General features: G+C 39.7%; 1 protein-coding gene across 1 annotated transcript in view; it reads left to right on the top strand.

Annotated features, from left to right (window-relative positions):
• Positions 1-6840: 6840 nt before the first annotated feature.
• BTLA (B and T lymphocyte associated) overlaps positions 6841-25267 on the top strand; it is a 24507-nt gene continuing 6080 nt past the window's right edge. The window contains exons 1-5 of the mRNA XM_008573784.1: positions 6841-6904; positions 9121-9444; positions 19680-19715; positions 21565-21726; positions 24229-24275. Of these exons, the coding sequence (XP_008572006.1) occupies positions 6841-6904; positions 9121-9444; positions 19680-19715; positions 21565-21726; positions 24229-24275 (633 nt within the window). The remainder of the gene's footprint in view (positions 6905-9120; positions 9445-19679; positions 19716-21564; positions 21727-24228; positions 24276-25267) is intronic.

The following is a 25267-nucleotide window of genomic DNA, read 5'->3' as shown; positions in this document are numbered from 1 at the left end:
ATCGTGGCTAGTATTCCTTTGTGATTGGCTGGTCCAGGTAGCTGGATGGCCATGGAGCATCACTTGTTAAATATTTTGAATACCATCCTTGAGTGGACCTGAATCAGGTCTTCCCACACTAAATACTTGTGAAGTCTACTGTTTCTTTAGTGCTTATAACTTAACCACTAGAAAGTATGTTGAGACGCACATGTTCTTCACCTTTTAGCCCACCCATCTAAGGGTTTAGCTGTGTCTGCTCTGTGGCCCTTTCTGTGCAGAAACAGTCAGAGCTGTCAACAGGGGATTCTTCCATTCAGTCTCAGTCTTTTTTCTATTCAGAAAAAAAGAAAAATAGAATCTTTTTCTATTTCTTATTTCATGACTTGTCATTTTCATACTTTTCTAAGGCCATCTCCTTCTGCAAAGACAGGTACCATACCATCAAGGAGGTGGCAAATCAGATAGGAAGACAGATGCATAAACACATATGTAAGTTATAATAAAGTGAAGCATGTCTTACAAAACTGTGACATTTGCTAGACAGAGGGGATAGGGGAATGTCAAGTGGTTTTGGATGTCTGTAGTTTGGGGGTAGGGTGAGTTTGCATAGGAAGCAGGCATAATATGCCATTTGATAAAGTCTGAACATTTTCCTGCAAGTGTTAGGGAGTCTTTGAATAGTTTTACAAACAAAAAATCTTGTGAATGGATTTTCATTTTAAGAATGAAAACTGACAGTATGTGGAAAATGGATTGGAGTGGGGGTAAAGAAGCAAAGCCAAGTTGGGAATGTAGAAGACATGTAGGTTGTGACAATATCCACACAGAATAGAATGAAACCTAAATTAAAGCAGTATCATGGAAACTAATTTGAAAGATATTTTGGAGACCAAATCAAGTTAACTTGGGACCAATGGAATGGAGCAGTAAAAATGAAGACCAAGATGGCTCCCAGGTCCCGGCCAAAGTGATTAGGTAGATAACAGAATTATTCTGTGATAATAGGAGGAAGACCAGTTTTGCCTGGGTGGGTTTGGGGTTAGGAAGAGATTCATACCTCCCTATCCCATGAATCCTTTCCTTACTGACCCAGCCAGAAGGGCTCTCTCTCTCTTGGGGATCTGAAAACTCTGAGAAAGTATGTTATGTCCAAGATAATCAAATAAAAATCTAAGGGCAAAATTGAAGAGTGATGTAAGCATCTTTCTGCCTCCTCTTTGCACTAGAAACTGTCAAATTACTAAACTGTCATGAACAGAGGGATGTCCACACCCCTGGGCTTGGGCAGTCAGGGGGTACATTGTACTGAATCTTAAAACAACTAAAACTTGTTCTACTTTTAATTATCACCATGTACTAGCAATTCTGAGCAATGTCAGTGGAAAATACTCCCTTCCCCAGATATTACTGGTCTAAGTTCTAAATAATGACTATGTTACTGTTGAGTTTTAATAATACATATGTAAGCTTCAAATTAGCACATTTGCAATACTCACCTTTTGATAAACATTGCATTCTACATGCAAGTTAACTCAGAGAACTTCCCAATTATAGAATTAGCCCTGGATACATAAAAATTTAGCTACTTGTGTTCATTTCAAGGGTAAATTCATAATGTTGAGAATCACTTGAGTTTTCTCTGTGGTACTACATATCCCAGTCTTTCAACAGTCGATTTTAAATAAACAATAATACCACAGTGATTGTAGAGACGGAGAAGCAGCAGAAGAGCTGTTTCATTTCTGTCATTCCATGCAACTGTTTTGAATTTTTATTTCTGTTTAAAATTTAAAACAGTGAAGCAGAGTACAGACTGTGAAGTATAATTTTTTTTGTTTGGTAACTTTAGTTCATACATAAAATGTTTTATTGATTGATATCCTTACAATTGAAATGTATTCTCTTTATTGTGTTAATTGTTTTAAAACTAAAGAATAAATCTAGAAAATAATACTTTACATTAGTAGTACAATTTAGTAGTTGACTAAATTGTATCTTTGCAGGATTTCAGTTTTAATAAAATTCACTTTTACTTACTGAACAATTGTTTATATAAACTACTGCATCAGACCATAACTAAAAGATCGAAGTTCACACTGTTTATGTAGATATAAAAATTATCGAATAAATAGCTGTGCATTTTTCCCTTTTTGTGTTCTAATACTATGTTTATATTTTTTAACTTTCATGATTTTATATATAAAGTTCAATACAAGGAAATATTCACTCTATATTTCATTTCTGGCCATTTTTTGTTTGTTTCATTCCATTATTTCTGAAAATATTTTTCCATATAGAGGAAGGAGTTGTTCAAAATGAAGCACTTTGAACCTCAAATATGCTAGCGACCACCTAATCATGGAATATACACACTATAAGAATACACTAGTGGCTTTCACAAAAATTTTTAAAATGAGGGGCTTCCAAAACATATAGTGACTTAAAAAGGGATTTTTCATCATATAAGAGCCTGAGAGTGGTAGAGATTTTATCCTTTTACCGCATGTATCTATTTTAATTATTTTTAGCGTTGAAAATTTCTTACCGTCAGATATGTATGTTTGAGAAAAACAGCAGGAACGATAACAGCAGGAACAAAAATAACTGATAGTTGGTGGATAAGTCACAGCCAAAAGCAACTATGATTGTCATCCCTCTTCAAAAAATGTTTGATAAGACAGATCCCTTGAGGATAGCTTTGTGTATTCTCAGTGTCACAGATGGAGTTGTGTGATTTAGGACAGGTAGAAAAAAATTGTCAACATCCCTGTCAGATGGAAAATTAGAATTGTGTCATTTAGCCTTGCACAACAAACATCACTTTTAGTCCCTCAGAGAGAGGAAATACAAAACCTTGTTTGTGCATAAAAGGAGTACTCTTGATTTTTCGTGGCTGCTTGCTCTGCTGTATTCATTATTCATTTCTCCATTCAAGAAAAATTCCTGTGCCAGCCAATGTGATCCATCAGTAATCCTTATCCTGCTGTTAAGAATATTCAGGAACCACAATGATGTTTCCATAATCCCATTGCAAGTCAGTGTTGTGGTCAGTACTAATAGTTGGCTCTTTTCATCACCCAAGGATATAGTCCCAGAATACTGGAACTGGAAAGGATTTTTAATTGTGCTACTAGCATCAGGTAACAGCCCTATGGCTAAATGGAAAGTAACATATTGTAATAGAAATAGAAATTGCAGACTAGAAGTGGTTTCATAGTGTCAGTCATCATTGAGGGAGGTGAAGTTGTGTGTGTTTGGGGGGGGAGTGGTAGGTAAAACATTCCTATTTTTGAGATAGGAGAGAGAATCGAGATAGCAGAATAGATGGTCCCCAGCATCACTGTCTCCCACAACTGACCAATTTACAACTACTGAAAAGCAAAGACTGCCAAGCTGAGGTCGCTAGAGCTCGGCAGAAGAGGAGGAGGGACATACTGAGCTCATGAGGGCAGAAGCCCCAATGAGAGAAAGAAAGGACCACTCCAACCATTTCGATCCCTGGCCATTTCAAGGTTGGCCCTGGTGAGCACATGGAGCAAGAAAGGTAAAAACTATAGCTGTCCCCTTTGTGTGAAGTTGCTTAGAGGCTGCAGGGGAGAGGAGGGCCTTGATGGCCCCCAGGTTAGCAAGACCACTGACAAGGTTCCTGTGGACCCACATAGGAGCAAGGGGCCTCAGACAACTGGAAAAAGGAGCCACTCAAAGGCCAGTGAGTCATTGCAAGGAACCAGCACATGGCCTGCCCCATAGGAAGTGTTTGGAGTGCAGGAGACAGGGAGATGGGCCCACTGAAGGAACACTGGGGCACAGCATGGACAGCTGATCTGCTCTCCAGTCAGCACAGGCCCACTCAGTGTTGACAGGTCAGGAATATAGAACTGCAGGGGGTGCAGTTTGCTGAAAAGACTCAGGCCCAGAGCAGTTTCCACACAACCCAGGTGTATCAGACCTCTCAAGGCCCGGAAGTGCTTAGAAGGTCAGCAATTGAAACCTGAGCTGTGTCAGAAGTGCTTAAAAGGTCAGCAGTTGAAACCTGAGCTGTGCAAAAAGGCTTCTCCAGAGAATCAGCAGCAAAATGGCTAATTAGCTCAGTCACAGGGCTCAAGTGCTGGTCCCCACAGGAAGTTTCCCCATTTTAGAAGTAAGCAAAGGGCAACANCTCCAACCATTTCGATCCCTGGCCATTTCAAGGTTGGCCCTGGTGAGCACATGGAGCAAGAGAGGTAAAAACTATAGCTGTCCCCTTTGTGTGAAGTTGCTTAGAGGCTGCGGGGGAGAGGAGGGCCTTGATGGCCCCCAGGTTAGCAAGACCACTGACAAGGTTCCTGTGGACCCACATAGGAGCAAGGGGCCACAGACAACTGGAAAAAGGAGCCACTCAAAGGCCAGTGAGTCATTGCAAGGAACCAGTACATGGCCTGTCCCATAGGAAGTGTTTGGAGTGCAGGAGACGGGGAGATGGGCCCACTGAAGGAACACTGGGGCACAGCATGGACAGCTGATCTGCCCTCCAGTCAGCACAGGCCCACTCAGTGTTGACAGGTCAGGAATATAGAACTGCAGGGGGTGCAGTTTGCTGAAAAGACTCAGGCCCAGAGCAGTTTCCACACAACCCAGGTGTATCAGACCTCTCAAGGCCCGGAAGTGCTTAGAAGGTCAGCAATTGAAACCTGAGCTGTGCAAAAAGGCTTCTCCAGAGAATCAGCAGCAAAATGGCTAATTAGCTCAGTCACTGGGCTCAAGTGCTGGTCCCCACAGGAAGTTTCCCCATTTTAGAAGTAAGCAAAGGGCAACAAATTAGTTCCAGTGCAGAGTTTAAGTGGCAGGAATAGCGAATAATCCAACATAGAAGTGAAAGAAAACACAAAAAACCCACAGATCAGAGACAAAGTTCTGATATTAACCAGTGAAGGTCTAACACCCCAAAAGAACACCTGTAAAACCTAGAAGAGCTGGAAGTCCCCCAAGCTCCTGAGCAAGGGTGGGGGGTCTAAGGGCCTCAGACATGCCTCTCTGATGTTTGCATCCAGCCCTGTGATGACTGAGCCTCCACAGAAGCCCCCCAGGCTCCCAAGCCAAGAGGCAGGGAGTCGAGTGCCTTAGCCACACCCCCTGACATTCACATCAAGCCTAGTGATGACTGAGCTGCTGCTGGAAATGCCCTGGGCTCCCAGAGCCGGACTAGTGGGTGGCCCACAGGCCTCAGCCACGTCCGCCACTCTTCCACAACCAGGCCAGCAAGAAGCCAGCCATGGGCCAGCCCCACCCCCAATCCTACCTCCATTCCCCTAGTCCCTACCCTCGCCCCCTCCCACTGCTCCGCAACAACATCTTAGAATGTAAAAAATAATAATAAAAAGGCTAAAAATAGATAAAATAAAAATTTTTTAAAAACAGCATTCCTATTTTTGTAGTTCATTCCTTTCATCCTCTTTTGAAGAAACTGAGGACTGGAGAGACTGAGTGGCTATCTCAAGTTCACACATTGTGTTAGCACTGAAATAGCTATCTTTAAATGAATACTCTCATTTTTAGCTATGTCCATGCCCTTTATAAATATGTCCCCTTGCTCCCAAATTAGGCACTCTATTTTCTCATGGTGGATAAGAAATTTAAAATTTTCCCCATCTAATACTTATTCCATTTGTTCTGAGCCAACTGGTGATTTCCATGAAACTATTTCAGAAAACCATGATCCAACTGTGTATCAGTTCCCTGAATCTGCCATAAGATTCCTGGACACTTCCTTTGCCCTTCCATTTCCTCAGTCTTAAAATACCTCCCTGTCCCATTCACTGCTCTGATTTTCAAAGGACTACTCATTTACTGAGGTTCAGCTCAAATATAACCTTTCCATGCAGCCTTTCTTTCCCCAATTGCTCCAGCTGATGTTAATCCTCTGCACACCCATTCACAGTAGTTTGTCCCTCTTCACAGCATTACTTCACTCTCCCATTTTGTCGTGCATCTTTATTCCCATTAGAAAGTAAGCTCCACAAAGGCAGGAATTATGTTTTATTTATTCTTATTCCCACTAACAACTAGCATACAAGGTCCCTTTGAGCCTTGCTTTCATTTCAGGTAAACCTAAAGAAAAAACAAAAAGAGTGATAAATACTAAGTTTATTCCAGAAAAGTGGCTTCATTGTTAGTTAATCTTGTCTCACCAATTAAATGTCAAGCTCATTGAGGGCAAAAGTCTTTGTCTATAATCTTATTTTTTTTCACAATTTTAGCACAGATTCGTATGCTCCATAAACTATTATCAATCTTGTCTCACCAATTAAATGTCAAGCTCATTGAGGGCAAAAGTCTTTGTCTATAATCTTACTTTTTTTTCACAATTTTAGCACAGATTCGTATGCTCCATAAACTATTATCGACTTATCTAAAAAGATGAAAAGGGAAGTTGGGAGGCTGTGACAGTCTGTTAAATTTAGGGAGAGGAACAGACCCCTGGAGACAGGGTTTCACTTGGACTTTCTGCCTCTGGCCTCCTTGCCTTTAATGTCATAAGCCTAACCACATCCAGGTGTTGTGTTGTTAGGCACTTCCTTTTGGTAAATTATCTTACCCTTTCTCTTCAATTTTTTGAAAACCTCATTCTCATAATTTACCTTTCAGTTTGCTTTCAATTTTATTCTGAATTTTTGGAGCAACTGAATTAGGAAGTTTTTAAGTGAACTTGTTTGAGGTCTCAAAGCAGTTATAAAACAAATGTTCAGAGGGTCTAAAAGTTCTCTGTGGGTCCTTTGTCTCAGTCTGATCCCTGGAAATTCAATCGTTTTAATTATTCTGAGCGGGAGTTGATGAGATGTGAGCAGGAATTATAGTGAAAAGTTTATTAGGTATTAGGAAATGGCTAAAAAGGATAATATTCAGGTTGGCAAGGGTATAGACATAGAATGGAACATTGTTCTAGGTAGAGAGGTGTGGGAAATTCAGGGGTCAAAAGTTGCCCCCTAATTCAACATCTAACTAGCTGTGTGATCACAGGTAAGGCCCTTAGCCCTCTTTGTCTTTAAAAAAGAGTTTTGGCTATAATCTCAGTTATGCTAATGTGCTAATGTCATTTTAACTCATGATACTGTAAATCTATTCAAAAAAATGCTTGAAGATGAGTGAGAGAAATTAATGAAGCAGATAGTTTGGATGTATTGCTGACAGAAAGAGTAGTTCAAAACCGAGGAAGACAGGCTAAGAAAGAACTATAAGGGCAAAGGAAAAAGAACTTAAAGAGAAAATACTTTTTTTTTTTTTTACCAACCATACATCACAGAATTTTATTTATTGATAAATTAATTCTCAATAAGTATAATTCATCTGCTTAAAATTAAAAACAAATAAACTTTTACAGCTCTCCATATTTGTTTTTTGTTTTTGTTTTTAAGATAATTTATTATACACACATCTGGAGTACAATGTTTCAATAATTGTTTACAGTGTATGGTGGTGGTTAGATCAGGATAGTTTGCTTTTTCATCATTACAATACGCAATCATTCTTTGAGTTCATTAACCAATCCCTCCCCTCCCCTTTTCCACCTCTAGCAACCACGGTTCTTTTAGGAGAAAATACTCTTAAGACTACATGCTTAACCTTAACTTTATTGAGAAAATAAAAAAATATAAATTACCACAAAGTGCCTAACTAAAGGGAAACTTTACCCATTTTAGTTGTTTTGTTTCACTAGCTCAGGGAGTCAGACTTACAGTAGAATATGCCACAATTTACAGACACACACATACATCAGTTATGTGATGCAACTGATGCAAAAAGGTTTTTAAGTGTTCATAGTAAATACATGCAATTTCTCATGTTCCTTTTATAAATAGGTCTCAAAAATGGACAATATAGTCCAACAATTATCAGAAAATGAATGGTTCCACCTGAATGTACATTCTAAGTAATGGAAGTTTGCCCTTTGGAGGCCCAAACGTTTTCTGAACTAATGATTCTGATAAAATTATTTGTAAAACACATTGCATAATTTTGTTGCAAAATATGAATGCAATTAAATATAATTTAAAGTTTTATTGTTAATTTAATCTTATTATAACCATAATTATTAGTCTGTATTATATAACACAGTTATGCCCTCTGGGATAATTAGGAAATGAGAATGGAATTGTACGAATTATTTATTAAATAAGATACATTTGAGATCTTGCTGTATCTACACTGTCTGCTTAGATAAGGTTTCTTTTTCATGTATATTGGTTCTCAGCTGTATTTCAGATGTCGTGGCTACAAAGTAAATACTTTCATGATAAGTTAGTGATAACATAACTTATTCAATGATAGAAAATTTAAAAAAAACATTTCTGTGCTACAGATTTTGTATACACTTGACGATTACTAACTGGAGATTCTTAGAAGATAATAGGAAGACCTATTTCCAGGAAAAAAAGCTCTTTTCCCAAAAACACAGGGAGGCAAGTTTCCAGTATGTTGGACTAGTATGCAGAATTTCCAAAAGAAGCAAACCACTGCTCTTCCTCCTACTTAGAGAAGCATAAAAAATCCAGGTTGTCTCAGAACAATCCTATACTCAGACAATTATCTAGAGTTGCATGTCTCCTACACAGAAAAACTCATGTAAAAAATTGCAAGGCAGCATTAAAGCAATGGAAAAATAAGTACAGGAAATTTCTAATGCCAAGTATTATAGGGACCTGGTTGTTCACAAAAATTTCTCTCTTTTGCTTAATGGAATATATCAGAGCTGGTAAAAGAAAATGTGATTACTGCTCAAGAAGCAATACAGAGTAATGGTTAATGAATTACAGAGAAATGGATACCAGTATGAGTTTAAATCCTAATGCTCCTAATTATTGGCATATACTGTAGGAAAGTTCTTTATTACCTCAGTTTCCTCACCTGTAAAACAGGGTTCATAATAACATATATTGTATTTTTTGTGAGGATTAAATGATTTGTTTGATTTTTTTAAACAAATATTTATTATGGACCTAATATGTACCAGATACTCCACTAGTGAAGGTTAATTTCTAGAAATGTTATCTAGGAAAATTACAGAATCATGCTTGAAAAATCTTTGGCAGAAAGTGTTGAAGAACGTATATATGGTCCTTCCAGAAGAACATATTTGATTTTAATTTTGTTTTCATCTTTTAGGGGAAAATTCATGTGAAGTACAACTTTACATTAAGAGACAATCCGAATACTCTGTCTCAGCAGGAGATCCTTTTAAACTGGAGTGCCCTGTGAAATACTGTGCTAGCAGACCTGATGTGACTTGGTGCAAGCTCAAAGGAACAGAGTGTTTACATCTTGGGGATAGACATCAGCAACACACGAGTTGGGAAGAAAGGAAGAATATTGCAGTTTTTATCCTACACTTTGAAGCAATGCTTCCTAGTGACAGTGGGTCATACCGCTGTTCTGCAAATTCTTCATCTAGACTCATTAAAAGCCACTCAATTACCATTTCTGTGACAGGTGAGTTCTTAACACTGAGATCATCTGCTTCTCTCATCATGTTTCCAGGAAAAGGAGAGTCCAGGTTTTCAAGTGGTTAGGTTAAAGACTGAACATCTGTAGCACATCAGAAGTCTCACACATTGCAATGTGCATGCATGTACGTGTGTGTGTGTGTTTGGGGTGAGTGAGATAGAGAAGAGTAGAGAAAAATACAATGAAGTTATTGCCTTTAAGGGTTATATAATTCATCCGATAAATCCAAAAGTAGATCCCTGAAAAAAGTTACAAAGTGGATACAGTAGTTGTAGATAGTTCTATATTCTTTGTCCTTGTTTTATTTTTAATTTTATTTTTTCTTCCATTTTTTTGTCCTTGATTTTTGTTGATTATAATTCCTTGAAGTCATGTTTATAGTGCTCAAACAGCTACACACTTGTTAACAGTTCACAGCTTGCCCAGAGGGCAAACAGCACACAAATAACCTGACTCCCTGATGAGTTTTGGAGAATATTTGTAGCTTCAGTTGCCTTGCCAGTCCCTCCCCAGAGGCCTTTAATAGATTCTAACAGCCAAGGAAGGACAGGTAGAGGTTAAGCTAGGAAAAACCAAGCTGAAAAAAATGTGAGAAAAAAATAAAGACAGAGGAATAGGAGAGAGGCAAAAATATTTGATTCATGAAAACCCCAGCCAACATCATACTCAATGGTGAAAGGAAGTTTTTCCTCTGAAAACAGGAACAAAACAAGAATGTCTGTTTCTACTGCTTCCATTCAACATTGAACAGGAAGTTCTATCCAGAGCAATTAGGCAAAAATAAGAAATAAGAGACATCTAAATTGAAAGGATGAAGTAACACTATTTCTATTCACAGACGCCATGACCTTACATATAGAAAAATCCTTAAAAATTCGTAAAAAACTACTAAAGCTAATACATGAATTCAGCAAAGTTACAGAATACAAACAACACAAAAATAAGTGTTGTTTTCTATACTAGCAATAAACAATCTGAAAATGAAGTTAAGAAAGAAAGCAATTCCATTGATAACAACATCAAAAATAAATAAATAAAATACTTAGGAATAAATTTAACCAAGGAGGTTCAGGACTTGTACACTAAACAAAAAAAAGCATGTCTGAAAGAAATTAAAGAAGATGTAAATAAATGGAAAGACATCCCGTGTTCATGGATTGGAAGATTTAGTATTGTAAAAATGACAGTACTTTCCTAGGTGATCTACAGATTCAATGCAATTTTCTTCAAATCCCAACATCCTTTTTTTTCTGAACACTGTATAATAAATGATTTCTTTTATTGTAACAGAGCTGATTGTACACACTTGTGGGATACAGAGTTGAATATCAATATCCATGTGCAATATGTGATGCTCAAATCAGGATACTTAGTACTTTCAACATTACACAATATAATCATTATTCGTTGCCCTTTACCAATTCCTCCCTTACTCCCCTCCCTCTCCCCTTTTTCCACCTCTGGTAACTTCAGTTCTGTTCTCTGTTTTTGAAAGTTCAACATATTATTGTGATTGTTCTTTCATCTTTTTTTAAAATTTATTTTTTTATTATTTTAGCTCCCACTTATGAGTGAAGACATGCACCATTTCTCTTTCTGTGCCTGGCTTATTTCACTTAACATAATTTTCTCTAAGTTCATCCATGCTGCTGTGAATGGCAGAATTTCATTCTTTTTTTATGGCAGAGTAGTATTCCATTGTATATATATACTATATTTTCCTTATCCACTCATCCAACAATGGACATTTAGGTTAGTTCCAACTCTTGGCTATTGTAAATAGAGCTGCAATGAACATCAGGGTGCAGGTATCCCTTTGACATGATGATTTTCATTCCTTTGGGTGTATACCCAGAAGCGGGATTGTTGGATCGTATGGTAGTTCTATCTGAAGTTGTTTGAGAAACATACTGTTTCTGTAATGGACACTCCGTACTGTTTTCCATAATGGCTGCACTAGTTTACAGTCCCACTAACAGTGTAGAAGAGTTCCCTTTTCTCCACATCCTTGCCAGCGTTCATTATTCTTAGTCTTTTTGATAATAGCCAGTCTTGGAAGTGGTAAAATATGGTTTATTTCTCTTTCCCATTTGCATTTTTTTTCTACCAGTGGGTTTTGTTCTTTTTTGTGTATTCATGGTAGTGGTTATTGTTATTTGGATTCCAGATGCAGGACTCCCTTGAGGATTTCTTATAGGGCTGGTCATGTGATGGTGTACTCTCGTAGTTTTTGTTTGTCTGGGAAATACACTACTTCTTCATTTCTGAAGGATAGCCTTGCTTGGTATATTATTCTTGGCTAGCAGTTTTTTCTTTTAGTATTTTGAATATATCATCCCATTCTTTTCTGGCCTGTAGAGTTTCTGTTGAGAAGTCTGCTGTTAGTCTGATGGGGACTCCCTTATAGGTGACTTGATGTTTTTCTCTTGCTGTTTTTAGGATTCTCTCTGTCTTTGAGTTTTGCCAGTTCGACTACAACGTACTTGGGAGGGGACCTTTTTGGATTAAATATCTTTGGGAATCTCTGAGCCTCCCAAATCTGAAGGTCTGTGTCTCTCCCTATACCTGGAAAGTTTTCCATTATTATTTCATTGAATATGTTCTCAATGTGTTTCCTTTCTCCTCCCCTTCAGGAATACCCATGATTTGGATATTTGTGCACTGAAAGTTGTCTACTAGCTCTTTTAGATTTTCTTCATTTTTTGAAATTTTTTTTTTGTCTGCCTGAGTTATTTTGAAGAGACTGTCTTCAGATCAGAAATTATTTCTTCTTCTTATTCTAGGCTGCTGCTTAAGCTCTCAGTTGTGTTTTTTATTTTGTTGAATGACTCCTTCAGTTTCATGAATTCTGTTACATTCTTTTTTAAAGTAGTAATTTCTTTGTAAATTTCCTCCTTCATATTCTGGATAGTTTTTCTCAGTTCACTGTGTCATCTAATGAGTCTTCTTATATCTCATTGAGTTTTCCTAAGATTTTTACTCAGAGTTCCTTTTCAGTCATTTCGAGGGTTTCCTATTCTATGGGGTCTCATACTTGAGAGTTATTGTATTCTTTAGGTGGACTCGTTTGTTTTGTATTTCTAGTATCTCTACTTTGACGTCTGGTCATCTGGTAGAAGAGTTACTTCCCATATTACCCTCATTCCCTGGATTCTTCTGCTGACCCTCCTTGTGTCAGTGCAGTCAAGTGGTGAGCAGTCTGCCTGCACAGTGGTAGTGGCTGCTGCAGCTGCTGCTGTGGTAGTAGGCCACCCTTGCAGTGATGGTGATTGTGGAGGTGGTTTTGGTGGATTGCTGGCATGGCAGCAATGGCTCTAGCATCAGCAGGCTAGTTGCATGATGATTGTGACTGCCTGGCAGTGCAGTGATGGCCGTGACTGTAGAGTGGCAGTTGTAGCAAGTGCCCACTTGGCTGCAGTATCCATAGCTGTAGCCTATGTAGCTATGGTGCCTGCAGCAGTAACAGGGTTATTTCACAGCAGCAACAGTGGTGTCATGGCTGCAATTGCCTCCCTGGTGTCTGCAGTGTCCACAGAAGCAAAGGGGCTACCTTGTGGGGTCAGCAGTGGTACCAGTAGTTGCAACTACTACCCTCACATCTGTGGTGTCCTCAGCAGTGTCTTTGGTGGCAGTGGGATTACCCTGTGGTGGCGGCAGTGGCTGCAACTGCCTCCCTCACATTGCAATGTTCTTAGAAGCAGTGGGGTTACCTAGTAGCAGTGGCTGCAGCCATCTTCCTCACATCTGCAGTGTCCTTGGCAGCAGTGGGGCTAACTCAGGGTGACAACAATGGTGGCAGTGGTTGCAGCTGCCTCCCTTGCATCTGTGGAGTTCATGGCTGCAGTGATGAACAGCCCACAGGACTGCTGCTCTGTGGGGAGCTGCTCTGCAGTGGGCAGCAGTTCTGGGAACAGACAACAGATCTGGCATTTGCAGCTGTGGTGGTGGTGGGCCCATCTTGATCTTCTTCTGTGGGAGGAATATGTCCTGGGTACCTCCAGTCTGCCATCTTCCTGGAAGTCCCTTTATTTTGGGGGGGGGGCAGAAATTGAAAAATTGATCCTAAAATTCATATGGAATTGCAACAGACTATGAATAGCCAAAACAATCATGAAAAAGAGGAGCAAAGTTGGAGGACTAATACTTCCCTATTTCAAAACTTACAGCAAAACTGTGGTAATCAAAACAGCATGGCACTGGCATATGTATAGACATATAGATCAATGCACTAGAATTGAGAGTTTGGAATAAACCTATATATCTATGGTCAACTAATTTTTGACCAGAGCCAAGACCATTCAATAGGGAGAAAATAATCTGTTCAACAAATAGGGCTGAAACAATTGGACATACACATGGAAAATAATGAATTTGGACTTCTACCTCACACCATATAAAGAAATAAGTCAAAATGGATCAGGGATTTAAATATAACAACTAAAACTATAAAAACTACATTTTTATAAAACTATAAAGCTGTGTTTTCTTAAATCTTCCTGATCTTGGCTTTGGCAATGGTTTCTTAGACATGATTACAAAAGCATAAGGAACAACAACAACAACAAAAATAGATTAATTTGACTTCATAAAAATTAAAAACTCTTGGGGCCGGCCCGGTGGCACACTGGATAGTGCGCCGCTTGGGAAGCGCGGTGGCGCTCCCGCCCGAGGGTTCGGATCCCACATACGGACTGGTTCCCGCTCACTGGCTGAGCGAGGCGCGGGAGCGGCACCGAGGGTTGCGATCCCATTGCCGGTCCCCGGTCCGGTACGGGGGCGACACTGAGGGTTGCGATCCGTTGCCGGACACGGAAAAAGACAAAAAAAAATAATAATAATAATAATTAAAAACTCTTCTCCATCAAAGGACACCATCAAGAGAGTGAAATGACAACCCACAGAACATAAGAAAATATTTGAAAATCATATATATGAGAAGAGACTATTATCCAGAATATATAAAGTATTCCTAAAATAACAAATAGATAAGCAATCCAATTAAAAAATGGGCAAAGGGCTTGAACAGACATTTTATCAAAGAAGATATACAAATGGCTAATAAGCACATGAAAAAACAATGCTTAATGACATTAGTCATCAGAGCAATGCAAATCAAAACCACAGTGAGATTCCACTGCACACCCACTAGGATCACTAGAATTAAAAAAAAAAACAAAACAGATTTCAAAAAGTGGAAAATAACAAGTGTTGGCAAGGATGTGGAGAAATGAAAACCCTCATACATTACTGGTGGAAATGTAAAATGGTGTACCTACCTTGGAAAACAGTCTGGCATTCCCCAAAAGGTTAAAGCTAGTTGCCAAAGGACCAAGCAATTCCATTCCTATGTAAATACTGCATGAAAATAAAATATATATCCACACAAAAACTTGCACATGAAAGTTTATAGCAGCACTATTTATAATAGCCAAAAAGTGGAAACAACCTAAATGTTTATCAGCTGATGAGTGAATAAAGGAAATATGGTATGTCCAGACAATGGAATATTATTCAGCCACAAAAAGGAATGAAATACTGATAAATGCTACAACATGGATGAATCTCAAAAACATTAGCTAAGTAAAAGAAGCCAGACACAAAAGGTCACATATTGTATGATTCTGTTTATATAAAATATCTAGAACAGGCAAATCCATAGAGACAGAAAGTAGATTAGTGGTTGCCAGAGGCTGGGGGAAACAAGGAATGTGGAGTGATTGCTGAATGAGGACAGACTTTCCTTTTGGGGTGATGAAAATGTTCTGAATCTAGATATTGATGATGGTTGCGCAACACTGTGAATGTCTTAAATGCCACTGAATTGTATGCTCTAAGTGGTTCAAATGGTAATTTTTATGTGATATGTATTTTACCACAATAAGCAATACAGTCAGCTCCCCATATCCATGGGTTTTATATCTGTGGATTCAACCAACCATGAGTTGAAAATATTTGAAAAAAAATTGTCTGTACTGAATATGTATAGAACTTTTTATCTTATTGTTATGGGAGGATGTGCATAGGTTACATGCAAATACTACATCATTTTATATCAGAGACTTGAGCATCTGTGGATTTTGGCATTCGTGGTAGGGCCTGGAACCAATCCCCTGTGGATACTGAGGGACAACTATATTTGGATAAAAGAAGAGCACCCTTTTGAAAGAAAGTGAGCGAAATGCCAGGTACTGATCAAGCTTTATTAAAGGAAAAGAATCTGATGGGCTGCGCTCAAAGTCACAGGCAGCCTGGGGCTGTCCTCAAAATGGAGGACAGCCCCAGATGTGGGGGTGAGAGAACTTATATAGGGTGCCAAGGGCTGGCTGATACCATCAAGGAGGGGCATTATGCTAATGCAGAAGCTATGTGACCAGGGTGGAGAACTGTGCACTTGCAGCAGCAAAAGGGTTTCTGTTTTGCAGAAGTCATGAGGCTTCTCATAAAGGGAAGGGGCAGGGGTTTGGTGCTGGAGTGGAAGACAAGGCTGGCAGCTATTTTGTGCTTATTGTGTGCACAAGGGGAGGGGTTTAGTGCTGGAGTGGAAGACAAGGCTGGCAGCTATTTTGTGCTTATTTTGTGCACAATGGCGCCAGTCACGTCCACGATCCATCACCTTTAATAACAAGAAATGAAATGGAGTTTCTTCTGTCGCCCATAAACTGACCCTGAAGGTTATTGCAAAGGAGAAATTTCAGAGATATGGTGCAGTAGTAGCATGTCTAAAATCTAGATACAGCCTCACAGTTATTTCTTTTATGGATACCATTTGCTTGAATGCATATAATTCATAGCTGTTTTTTTAAAAAATTAATTTATTACTTCATATGCACTCTTTGGATTTAGTCTTTAAATTCTGTTAAAGTAGCCCAATGAAAGAATCCATTAAAATCTCTGTAAAATCCTTAAAATCACCTTAGAATCCCTCACAGCAGTGCAATGAAAGAATGCACAGTATTCTAGTTCTAGCTACAATCCTCAACTATGAAGCAAAGAAGTGTAGAAGGAATTTATGGTAGAGTTGTAGACCCCGCTTTTGCAAATTTGGGGTCAAACTCATTGCTAGTTACCTGTGACTATGCATGCACTGGCTTTAAAAACCTCTTTGGGATGAAGGCTGTCGTAAACATCTTTGCTTCTCTATGATAGATGGTATTGTATCTGGCACATGGCAGGAGCTCAGTAAATATTTCTTTGTAAATGAATTAAAGAATATAATCTATGTAAAGTACAAAAAGTGTCCTTAACAACCTGGAGAAGCCTATTTTGAGGACATATGGAATGAATACTTTCTGAAAAGAATTGTACTAATAATTCACACTAATGAGATGAAATAGTGAAGTTTTAGGGGCCGGCCCGGTGGCGCACTGGATAAGTGCACCGCTTGGGAAGCGTGGCGGCGCTCCCGCCCGAGGGTTCGGATCCCACATACAGACCGGTTCCCGCTCACTGGCTGAGCGAGGCGCGGGGGCAACACCGAGGGTTGCAATCCTATTGTCGGTCCCCGGTCCGGTACAGGGGCAACACTGAGGGTTGCGATCCGTTGCCGAACACGGAAAAAGACAAAAGACAAGAAAAAAAAAAAAAAAGAAGTTTTAAAAAGTGCTACTTTTTTAACTGGCAAAATAAATTATAAAAGTAAGCATAACTTGCAAAACATTACTTCCAGGATGACACTAATTATACTATTAAATTTAAAATAAATGTGTTATTGAAAAATTTATATAATATACACTAATACAGTATATAATAAAATTAAGTTTAGTGTCATTGAGTCCACCTTCCTTGGAAGAGAGGACTTCTTGTGTAATTTAGCCTTTTTTTAATGGGAACCAATCCAATTTTATAGAAGAGGGAGGAATTTGGCCATGATCAGAGGCAAGCTAATAATTACACAAGACACAAAAGTTTCCTAGTAGTATTATGGTTTCTTTTCCATCCAATATTTGGTTCATTCCTTGACCACTAGCAATGGTTTACAGTTTGCAAGGTGCATAATGGTGCATGTTTTGGGGATCAAGCAGAGGCTGAAATTAGAATCTTGGTTTCTTTTCCATCCAATATTTGGTTCATTCCTTGACCACTAGCAATGGTTTAAAGTTTGCAAGGTGCATAATGGTGCATGTTTTGGGGATCAAGCAGAGGCTGAAATTAGAATCTATCTATTTTGTGGAGGAGAGGACCTAATTTCAGGTTAGGGGAGGCAGCATTCCCTCTTAACCCTGTGCCATGAGGGGTTTTATTAGTGTCAAACTAGAACAAACAATGCTAAGGATAAAAGTTATGAGAAACTCTAAGAGCTAGATTGGAGACATGGAAAATCATTGTAAGTTTCTTTCTGAAGATTTCTACTCTCCTAATTTCCTACTCTCCTGCTCTCCCACATTTCTTATCACTCCCTTTCTTATCCCCTTGTTAATTAACTCTCCTGACCTCTATTGGAAATTCCCCAGGGCTTTGCTTTGGCCTTTCACTCTTGTCTGTCAACAACTCTCCACTCTGTGATTTGTTTCCTCCTATAGCTTCTATAAGCATCTCAGACCTTCATTATCTTCCTTCTAAATGGTTCCAATTAATTTATGATTGTCTTTAGTGTTTCCCCATTTTGGTCTGTGTCAGCCGAAAATCTTCCTGTATTACACTTTGCCTCATACACTTCTTTCATAAAGCCACTCTTTTATTGAGTCCCCTTCAGAGCATCCCCAGTGCTCACAATATTAAGCTAATGTTTGATAACCAGCATTCAAGGTCTTCCATGGTTCTTCCCTTCCTACCTTTCTGGATTGTTTCTGGATTTCATATAGGACCTCTCAGCTCCAGCCTAACATTCCTACTTGCTGTTTGCCATGTCTTCACCATGACCCTTCCTATGCCATTCTCACTACTTGTAGGACACCCGTTCATCTGTCTCCACCTATCAAAATTCTACCCCTTCTTTCAAGCCCAGCACATTTCCCAAGTTCTCAAGGAAGCCTTCCACGATCACCCTCTGGGAAGTGATTTCTCTTTTCCTTCTGTCCATTTTTATGCCATTTAAGGTTTGTGCTCTCATTTATCACAGATTTCCTTTCACTATACTAATGTGTGGAAATATCCTTTAAGTCCCATGAAAGATTGTAATGTCCTGTAAGGCAGGACTTCAGTCATGTTTTGGGGGGATTATCTCTGCTTCCTTCACAAAAGTCAAATAGATGATTTAAAGATTAACTTTAATTAAAACTGGGTGTAGATTTAAACTAATTTAAACTGAATGTAGATTTTCTTTTAGTGAAGTGGTAAAAACAAAGATAAAAAGGAAAGGATCAAAGAAAAATTCCTTTGTCTTCAGAACCTGATAGTGCTCAGTGAACTAAGTATGAGGTGAGGAAAACAATATACTCTGGAATTACCTTTAAGGACCATACCTTTTGTAAATAAATTATGGAGGCATGATAAAAAAAATATATTTTATTTTCTCCCCTTTAGATATCTTTCTGAAGAGATATTGGGAATTTTCTTGTTTTTGTATCTGACTTTCCTTTGCTGTTTATGTCCATGTAAGAACAGGTCTCTCTCAGCAATATTCTCTCAGGATAAAGAAAACCACTTTGAAAAACAAAGCAAAGTCTCAGGGGGAAAGTTGATCGAACTGAGGAACCTCACTGGAACATACATTGGCCTGAAACTCCGTCCTCCCCAACCTGCCCTTGGTCAATCTCTGATTGGGAACTTCACAAAGGTGGGATGGTCATTATCTGTGCAGGAACGAGGGGATAGGGCAAGAGGGCAGGAAGTTGAGAGGCACAATCTTTGTTTCAGAATGAGCATCCAGAATATCGCCAAAAGCATCCTTTCCTTGAGGCCTTCCACACTCACCTGCTGAATCTGTGTCTTGTTATTCCAGGTGCCAGAGGTGTCATACAAGCTGTGTTGTGTCCTTATACTTAAGGAATGAGGAAGAGGGATCAAAGCAGAGCGATGGAGTTTATGTTGTTTATGTTTAAATTTACAAAGTCTTTCTTTGAGCCTCAACATAAACCCATTGATTTAGTTTGTGTCCATGACCTTAAGATGTGATCCACAGATCGCACGTAGTGACCTTGAGCTGGATTATCGGATTCTCTGTTGGTGTGCAAATGCTCGAGTCTTCTCTGAAACTAGCTCTGATTTTGGATATACCCAAGTGTATATCCTCATTGTTTTCCTAACCAATTTCAATTCTTTTTCTTATTTTTCTTTTTCAGAATGGACTCTTAATAATTCAGAACACCTTCTAAGAAGTAAGTGTCAAACTAATTATGTAAAATTAAGGAAACTATAGTTTGTTTGATGTTTGGAGAAATAATAGAAGGTGGATCTTCTTACTTCAGTAGATTTGTTTGTATTAGGTGATATGTTGTGGAAACCTTAGTCCTCATTGCTATCTCCTACTGTTTGAAAGTTTGTCCCCTTCAAGCTTAATCCTCAATGTGGCAATGGTGAAAGGTGGGGCCTTCAGGAGGTGATTCGATTGTAAGGCTTCTGCCCTCATGAATGGATTAATCCATTCATGAATTAATGGATTAATGGGTTAATGGACTGATGGTTTATCATGGGAGTGGAACTGGTGGCTTTATAAGGAGAGGAAGAGACCTGAGCTAGCACATCAGCACATGAACACGCTCTTGTCCTCTCACCATGTGATACTCTGAGCCACCTCAGGACTCTACAGAGAATCCCCACCCAGAAAAAGGCCTTCACCGTATGTAATCCCTTCCCCTTGGAATTCCTAACCTCCAGTACTGTAAGAAATAAATTCCATTTCTTTACACATTACCTAGTTTCAGGTATTCTGTTATAAGTGACAGAAAATAGACTAAGACACTACCCGAACCCCTCCACAGACAGCTGTGTCTGCCACTTTTGGCAATGATTTGGCTGCCTGCCCAGCCTAAACAAAAGCTGCAGCATGAATAGTACAACCTTTGTTACCACTCTGAATTACCAAATCACTTTACGTTCAGCTTCAGTTGCCCCTGATCATTTTTACCCCCAACCAAGAATCAAGGAAAACAAATCACACATATTGTACTAGAATATCTTACTCCAATACTTTTCATACTGTATTATCAACAACCCAAAAGAAAAAAAAAATAGATCTTACACCATATTATAGCCCATAATACAAACACACACAGTTTTTACAAAGCCTTACTTATCTCAAGACAGGCTTTCTTTATTGACATTTTAGGATGAATAATTATTTGTTGCAGTGAGCGGGGAGTGTCCTATGCAATGTAGGATGTTTAACCAGGATACGTGGCCTTTACTCACTATATTCCAGCCCCCCCCCCCATCTTGTGACAATCAGAAATGTTTTCACACGTTGCCACATGTTCTCTGGGGGACAAAATTGTCCCAGTTGGGAACTACTAATCTAGTGTGTGCAATGCTTTCTGATATTTTCTATTCTGTTCTGTTTCATTTTTTAAAAATACTACTTGTGATTTGCTAAATTGTTTCACAACCCACGAATAAGTTGCAACGAACCATGGACAAACAGGGCCTTAATGCATGTTAATATTCATTGATCGATAATAATGTACGTTAGTGGTATGCCGGGCAAACCATATTTGGGGATGCCAGAGGTATTTGGTATTTGGAGATACCAATGAGCTATGAGACAAGGCAAGGGCATTTAAGGAACTTGAATTTAGTGACAGAAACATGTTGGTCACAACTGTTAATTGCAAGTTGAGCAATTTTTTGGAATAATAACTCTTCTCAAGTCATGGGACTGAATAAAGATAATAGCTTCCCTACTATCCTTAAGTAGTGAATATGAGAGTTAAATTAGATACTGTAAATGTAAGGGCTTAGAGAAGTGCTTTCTGAGAGCTGTTATGGGGATTGTTCCACAGCAGATTAACCCTAGCAGAATAAAGGATTTTTGAAAAAGATAAAGTATTGCTAAGCCACATTTGCTCAGCCATAAAGAGGTGGCTGACGACACTGAGGCCTGGAATTCTCAGGGAATGCCCCTGAAGGAGAAATGGACGCATCAGCCTGAAATCTCCTTTATTCAAGTTCTGACAATGCAGAGCATTGTTGCCGATCCTAACATATCTCAGATTTCCTAACTGTCTCTAGCATTGACTGACATTCCAGATGCAACCAGCACCTCAGGACCACTCTCCGAGGAAGAGATAGCAGGCAGACCATGGCTCCTTTACAGTTTGGTTCCTTTGGGGGGACTGCTTCTACTCGTCATGACCTGTTTCTGCCTGTTCTGCTGTCTACGAAGGCACCAAGGTGGGTTCCGTTTTCCCTCTGCCCCTCTAGACCACACATTTAGGGTTCTTATTCCTGGGGCTGATATATTTTTAGTTGGTTCTTGTTTTCTTTCCTGATCTTGTGTGATAAATCATGAATAGTGATTTCCTGGGGGGACAACTCATACTTAATTTTTGTTTGTTTCCCCCCTTTATTTATTTATTTTATTTTTTAATTTTTATTGAATCAAAATTGATTATACATCTTTTTTGGGGTTCAACATTGAGATATGTTGATCAAATCAATATTACTAGCATATATATTGTTACAAATTGTAATTATTCTTTATGCCCCTTTTCCAATCTCTCCCCATCCCCCTTCGTCTTCCCCTCCCCCCTCTAATTACCCTAGATTTCTTCTTTCCCTCTGAAAGAATAATGGTTACTTTGTTGATTTGCTGCCCAAATGATCTGTCCAGTGCTGAGAGGCATGATCAGATCCCCCAATACTATCATACAGCAGATATCTCTTCCATCACTATGAAATGAGCTCCGTGGAGACAGACATCCTCCTCCTGTCTTTTTCTCTGCTGATGACTCTCCTTGTGTCAACTCACTCCAGTGGCTGGTGGACCATCTGCCTGGTGGTTGTGGCATCTAGCCACCTTGATGGCAGCCATGGTTATCATGGTGGCTGTGTTGGGTCACCCACATGGAGATGTTTTTGGCCTGTTCCATGGTGCTGGCAGTGTGCCTGGTCGTGGAGAGTGTCCGATCCCCGGTTCCATGACCCAGGTCTCTGAATGGGTCCCAAGGTGCTGGAATGGTGTGCCTGGTTGTGCGAGGGGGGTCCAGTCCCCAGCTCCTTACCCTGGGTCTCTAAGCATGCCCCGAGGTGCTGGCAAAGTGTGCCTGGTTGTGGGACGGGAGTCCGGTCCCCTTCTCCATTCCCTGGGTCCCAGGAAAGACCCCAAGGCACTGGCATGGGGTGCCTGGTTGTGGAGGGTGGGTCTGGTCCCCTTATCCATGCCTCAGATCCCCAGGCAGGGCCCTGATGTGCAGTCCCACTGTGTGTGGTTGTAGGAGGGGTCCAGTCTCCAGGCCCTTTCCCCGGGTCCCTAGGCCAGCCCTGAGGCACTGGTGCAGAGTGCCTGGCTGTGGGAGGGGGGGGGTCTGGTCCCCTTCTCCATGCCCTGGGTCCCAGGGCAGGCCCTGAGGTGCTGGCACGGTGTGCCTGGCAGAACTCATACTTAAACCAAAATAACTAACTGGATTAATTTGGGCTCCCTCTAGTCACTGTGAGGCATGCTTGCCACAGCACAGTGTTCCAGCCCAGGGCTGTGGTAGAAGGGCACATTGCTGGGAATTTCTCATTCCATTTGCATCAATCTTAGGTGTGTATGAGAAGGAGCTCTTCTAAACCTTAACAGGGTTGAAAGGTTGGCTGAAAGAATCTCTTGAATCAACATGTCTGATTTCTTATTTTGTCTCATTCTCCTTTTCGCAGATATGCCACATTATGCCAGTCACACACACCCTTGTCTAAATAAAGAATCAGTGTCCCCAGAGGAAATTCATATGTCTGTAATTTCTGTTGCCATTAAAAATACATGCTTGAACTTAATCCTCACTCAACAATAACACATTTGAAAAATGTGGGTTTGGCTATGATGGGAGAGGTATGATATTTTGAAAACAATTCCTTTCTACTTTTGTAAGAATTTCCTCAATGTCACAACTAAACACTTAACACAGTAAGAGAGGGATGCATAGAAAATTCTGATCTAGTTCTGATCTCAATCACCTCAGTTTTCTCTCTCTTTTCTTGATCCTCTCTTCCATCTCCCAGCACCTTTTTCGCAGTGCTAACCACTGTGTAGCTATACAAACTGAGCCAGACAGAGCAACCCTTATTTTGTCTGTCACAGGAGAAAGTTTTGTCTGGGCAAAAATGCTTCCAGCGTTTTGAAGTCAGGACTTCTGGAGCCCAGAACTTCCTCAGGATATTGAAGAATCCTCTGTAACCCCACCTCTGCATCTACACAGCAATTTCTGGGGTCCTCTGTAGAATTCCTTATCTTTCTTGAGGCTGCTAGAACCTCTCACAGAAATTTAAAAAAAAGAAAAGAAGAGAAAAAAAGGCAGGGATAAATATTTTGATTTACCACGTCCAAAGTGAATTAGGCAGCAGGAGATCCTAGCTATGTTGGTGACACTACAGCAGCATTTCTGGTGCCGAGTATGGAATGTCCCCCAAGCAAGGCTTTGCACAGCCTTTTCAAAGTGATGCACTGGTTTCTCCCCTCCCTCTCGGATGTGCCATAGGGCTACGCCAAGTGAGAAGAGGTGAATCAGTGAGGCCAGTGGGCAGTGTGAATTCTCACAAACGGAGGTGTGTGTGGCATGCGAGCCAAAGCGAATAAACAAGCTAAAATTAACAACGCTATCACTGGCATTCAACGGGGTGGATGTGAGTGGGAAGGTGGTTTATCTTTGCTTTTTTTACTCCTTTTGATTGCTTATTTTGCTTTTCGTCTTACAGAGAAACAAAAGAAGTCTGCTGATACACCAAGAAGGGAAATTAACCTGGTATGTTTGATATATCTATTAAAACAAATTCAATTTGTGTTATACTGTGTTCTTATGTATTTATTTATTTATTTATCCATTCATTCCATGAGTTTATATAACACCCTGTTCCAGGCACTGTTCTAAGTACTATGTATATAGACTCATTTTAAAAATGTGCTTTTTTTACACCTCTGCCTGCAGCAAAAGCTCTTCAGGATTAACAAGCCTCATAACAAGTGCTTCTTTGGAAGGGCATGGGAGGCAGCCTAGACTCAGAACAGAAGCGTCAGAGTCTGCTCTTCAAGCTACTCATTTATTCTCACAAAAACACTGTAAAGTCTTTCTGGAAAAGAATAGGAAGTTAAAGAAAGAATGAACCATAAATTACCTCATAAAATGACTAGATTTCTTCATAATTCATACCAGCAGACAAAGAGGCATGATCTCAGGCTTAGTTACTATGCTAAAATCTCTGGTAATGTGTGTGGGATTGTTAAAGAAGAGGCTGCCCAGACAAAGAAAAGCAAATTTTGGAGGCAGTTTATTTTTTTTTATAAGGTTTGGAATATCTATTTAGACTCTTTTTTTGGATTCAGTGTTGTGTAGATATTGAAACTAAAAAACAAATGTAAGGGGCCGAGCCTGTGGCACACTCGGGAGAGTGCGGCGCTGGGAGTGCAGCAGTGCTCCCGCCGTGGGTTTGGATCCTATATAGGGATGACCGGTGCTCTCACAGCGCTCACTGGCTGAGCGCGGTGTGGCCGGTCTCAAAAAGGACAAAAAAAAACCAAAAAAAAACAAATGTAAGAAAAAAAATGTAAGATAATATATTTGCAAAAAATCAAAGCTCTCTAATTAAAAAAATATAGTCATAAATGAGCTACTGCAAAGGAACTTGGTGTGTGTGTGTGTGTGTGTGTTTCGATAAGGAAGAGTAGCAATAAAGAAGTAGTAATCCTCTTGAAATTTCCCCCATTCATCCTAATAAAATTTTCCATAGAAATGATCCA

Source organism: Galeopterus variegatus, unplaced genomic scaffold (assembly GCF_000696425.1).
Source record: "Galeopterus variegatus unplaced genomic scaffold, G_variegatus-3.0.2 Scaffold963, whole genome shotgun sequence".
Taxonomy (NCBI): Eukaryota; Metazoa; Chordata; class Mammalia; order Dermoptera; family Cynocephalidae; genus Galeopterus; species Galeopterus variegatus.
This window is presented reverse-complemented; position numbering and strand designations above follow the sequence as displayed.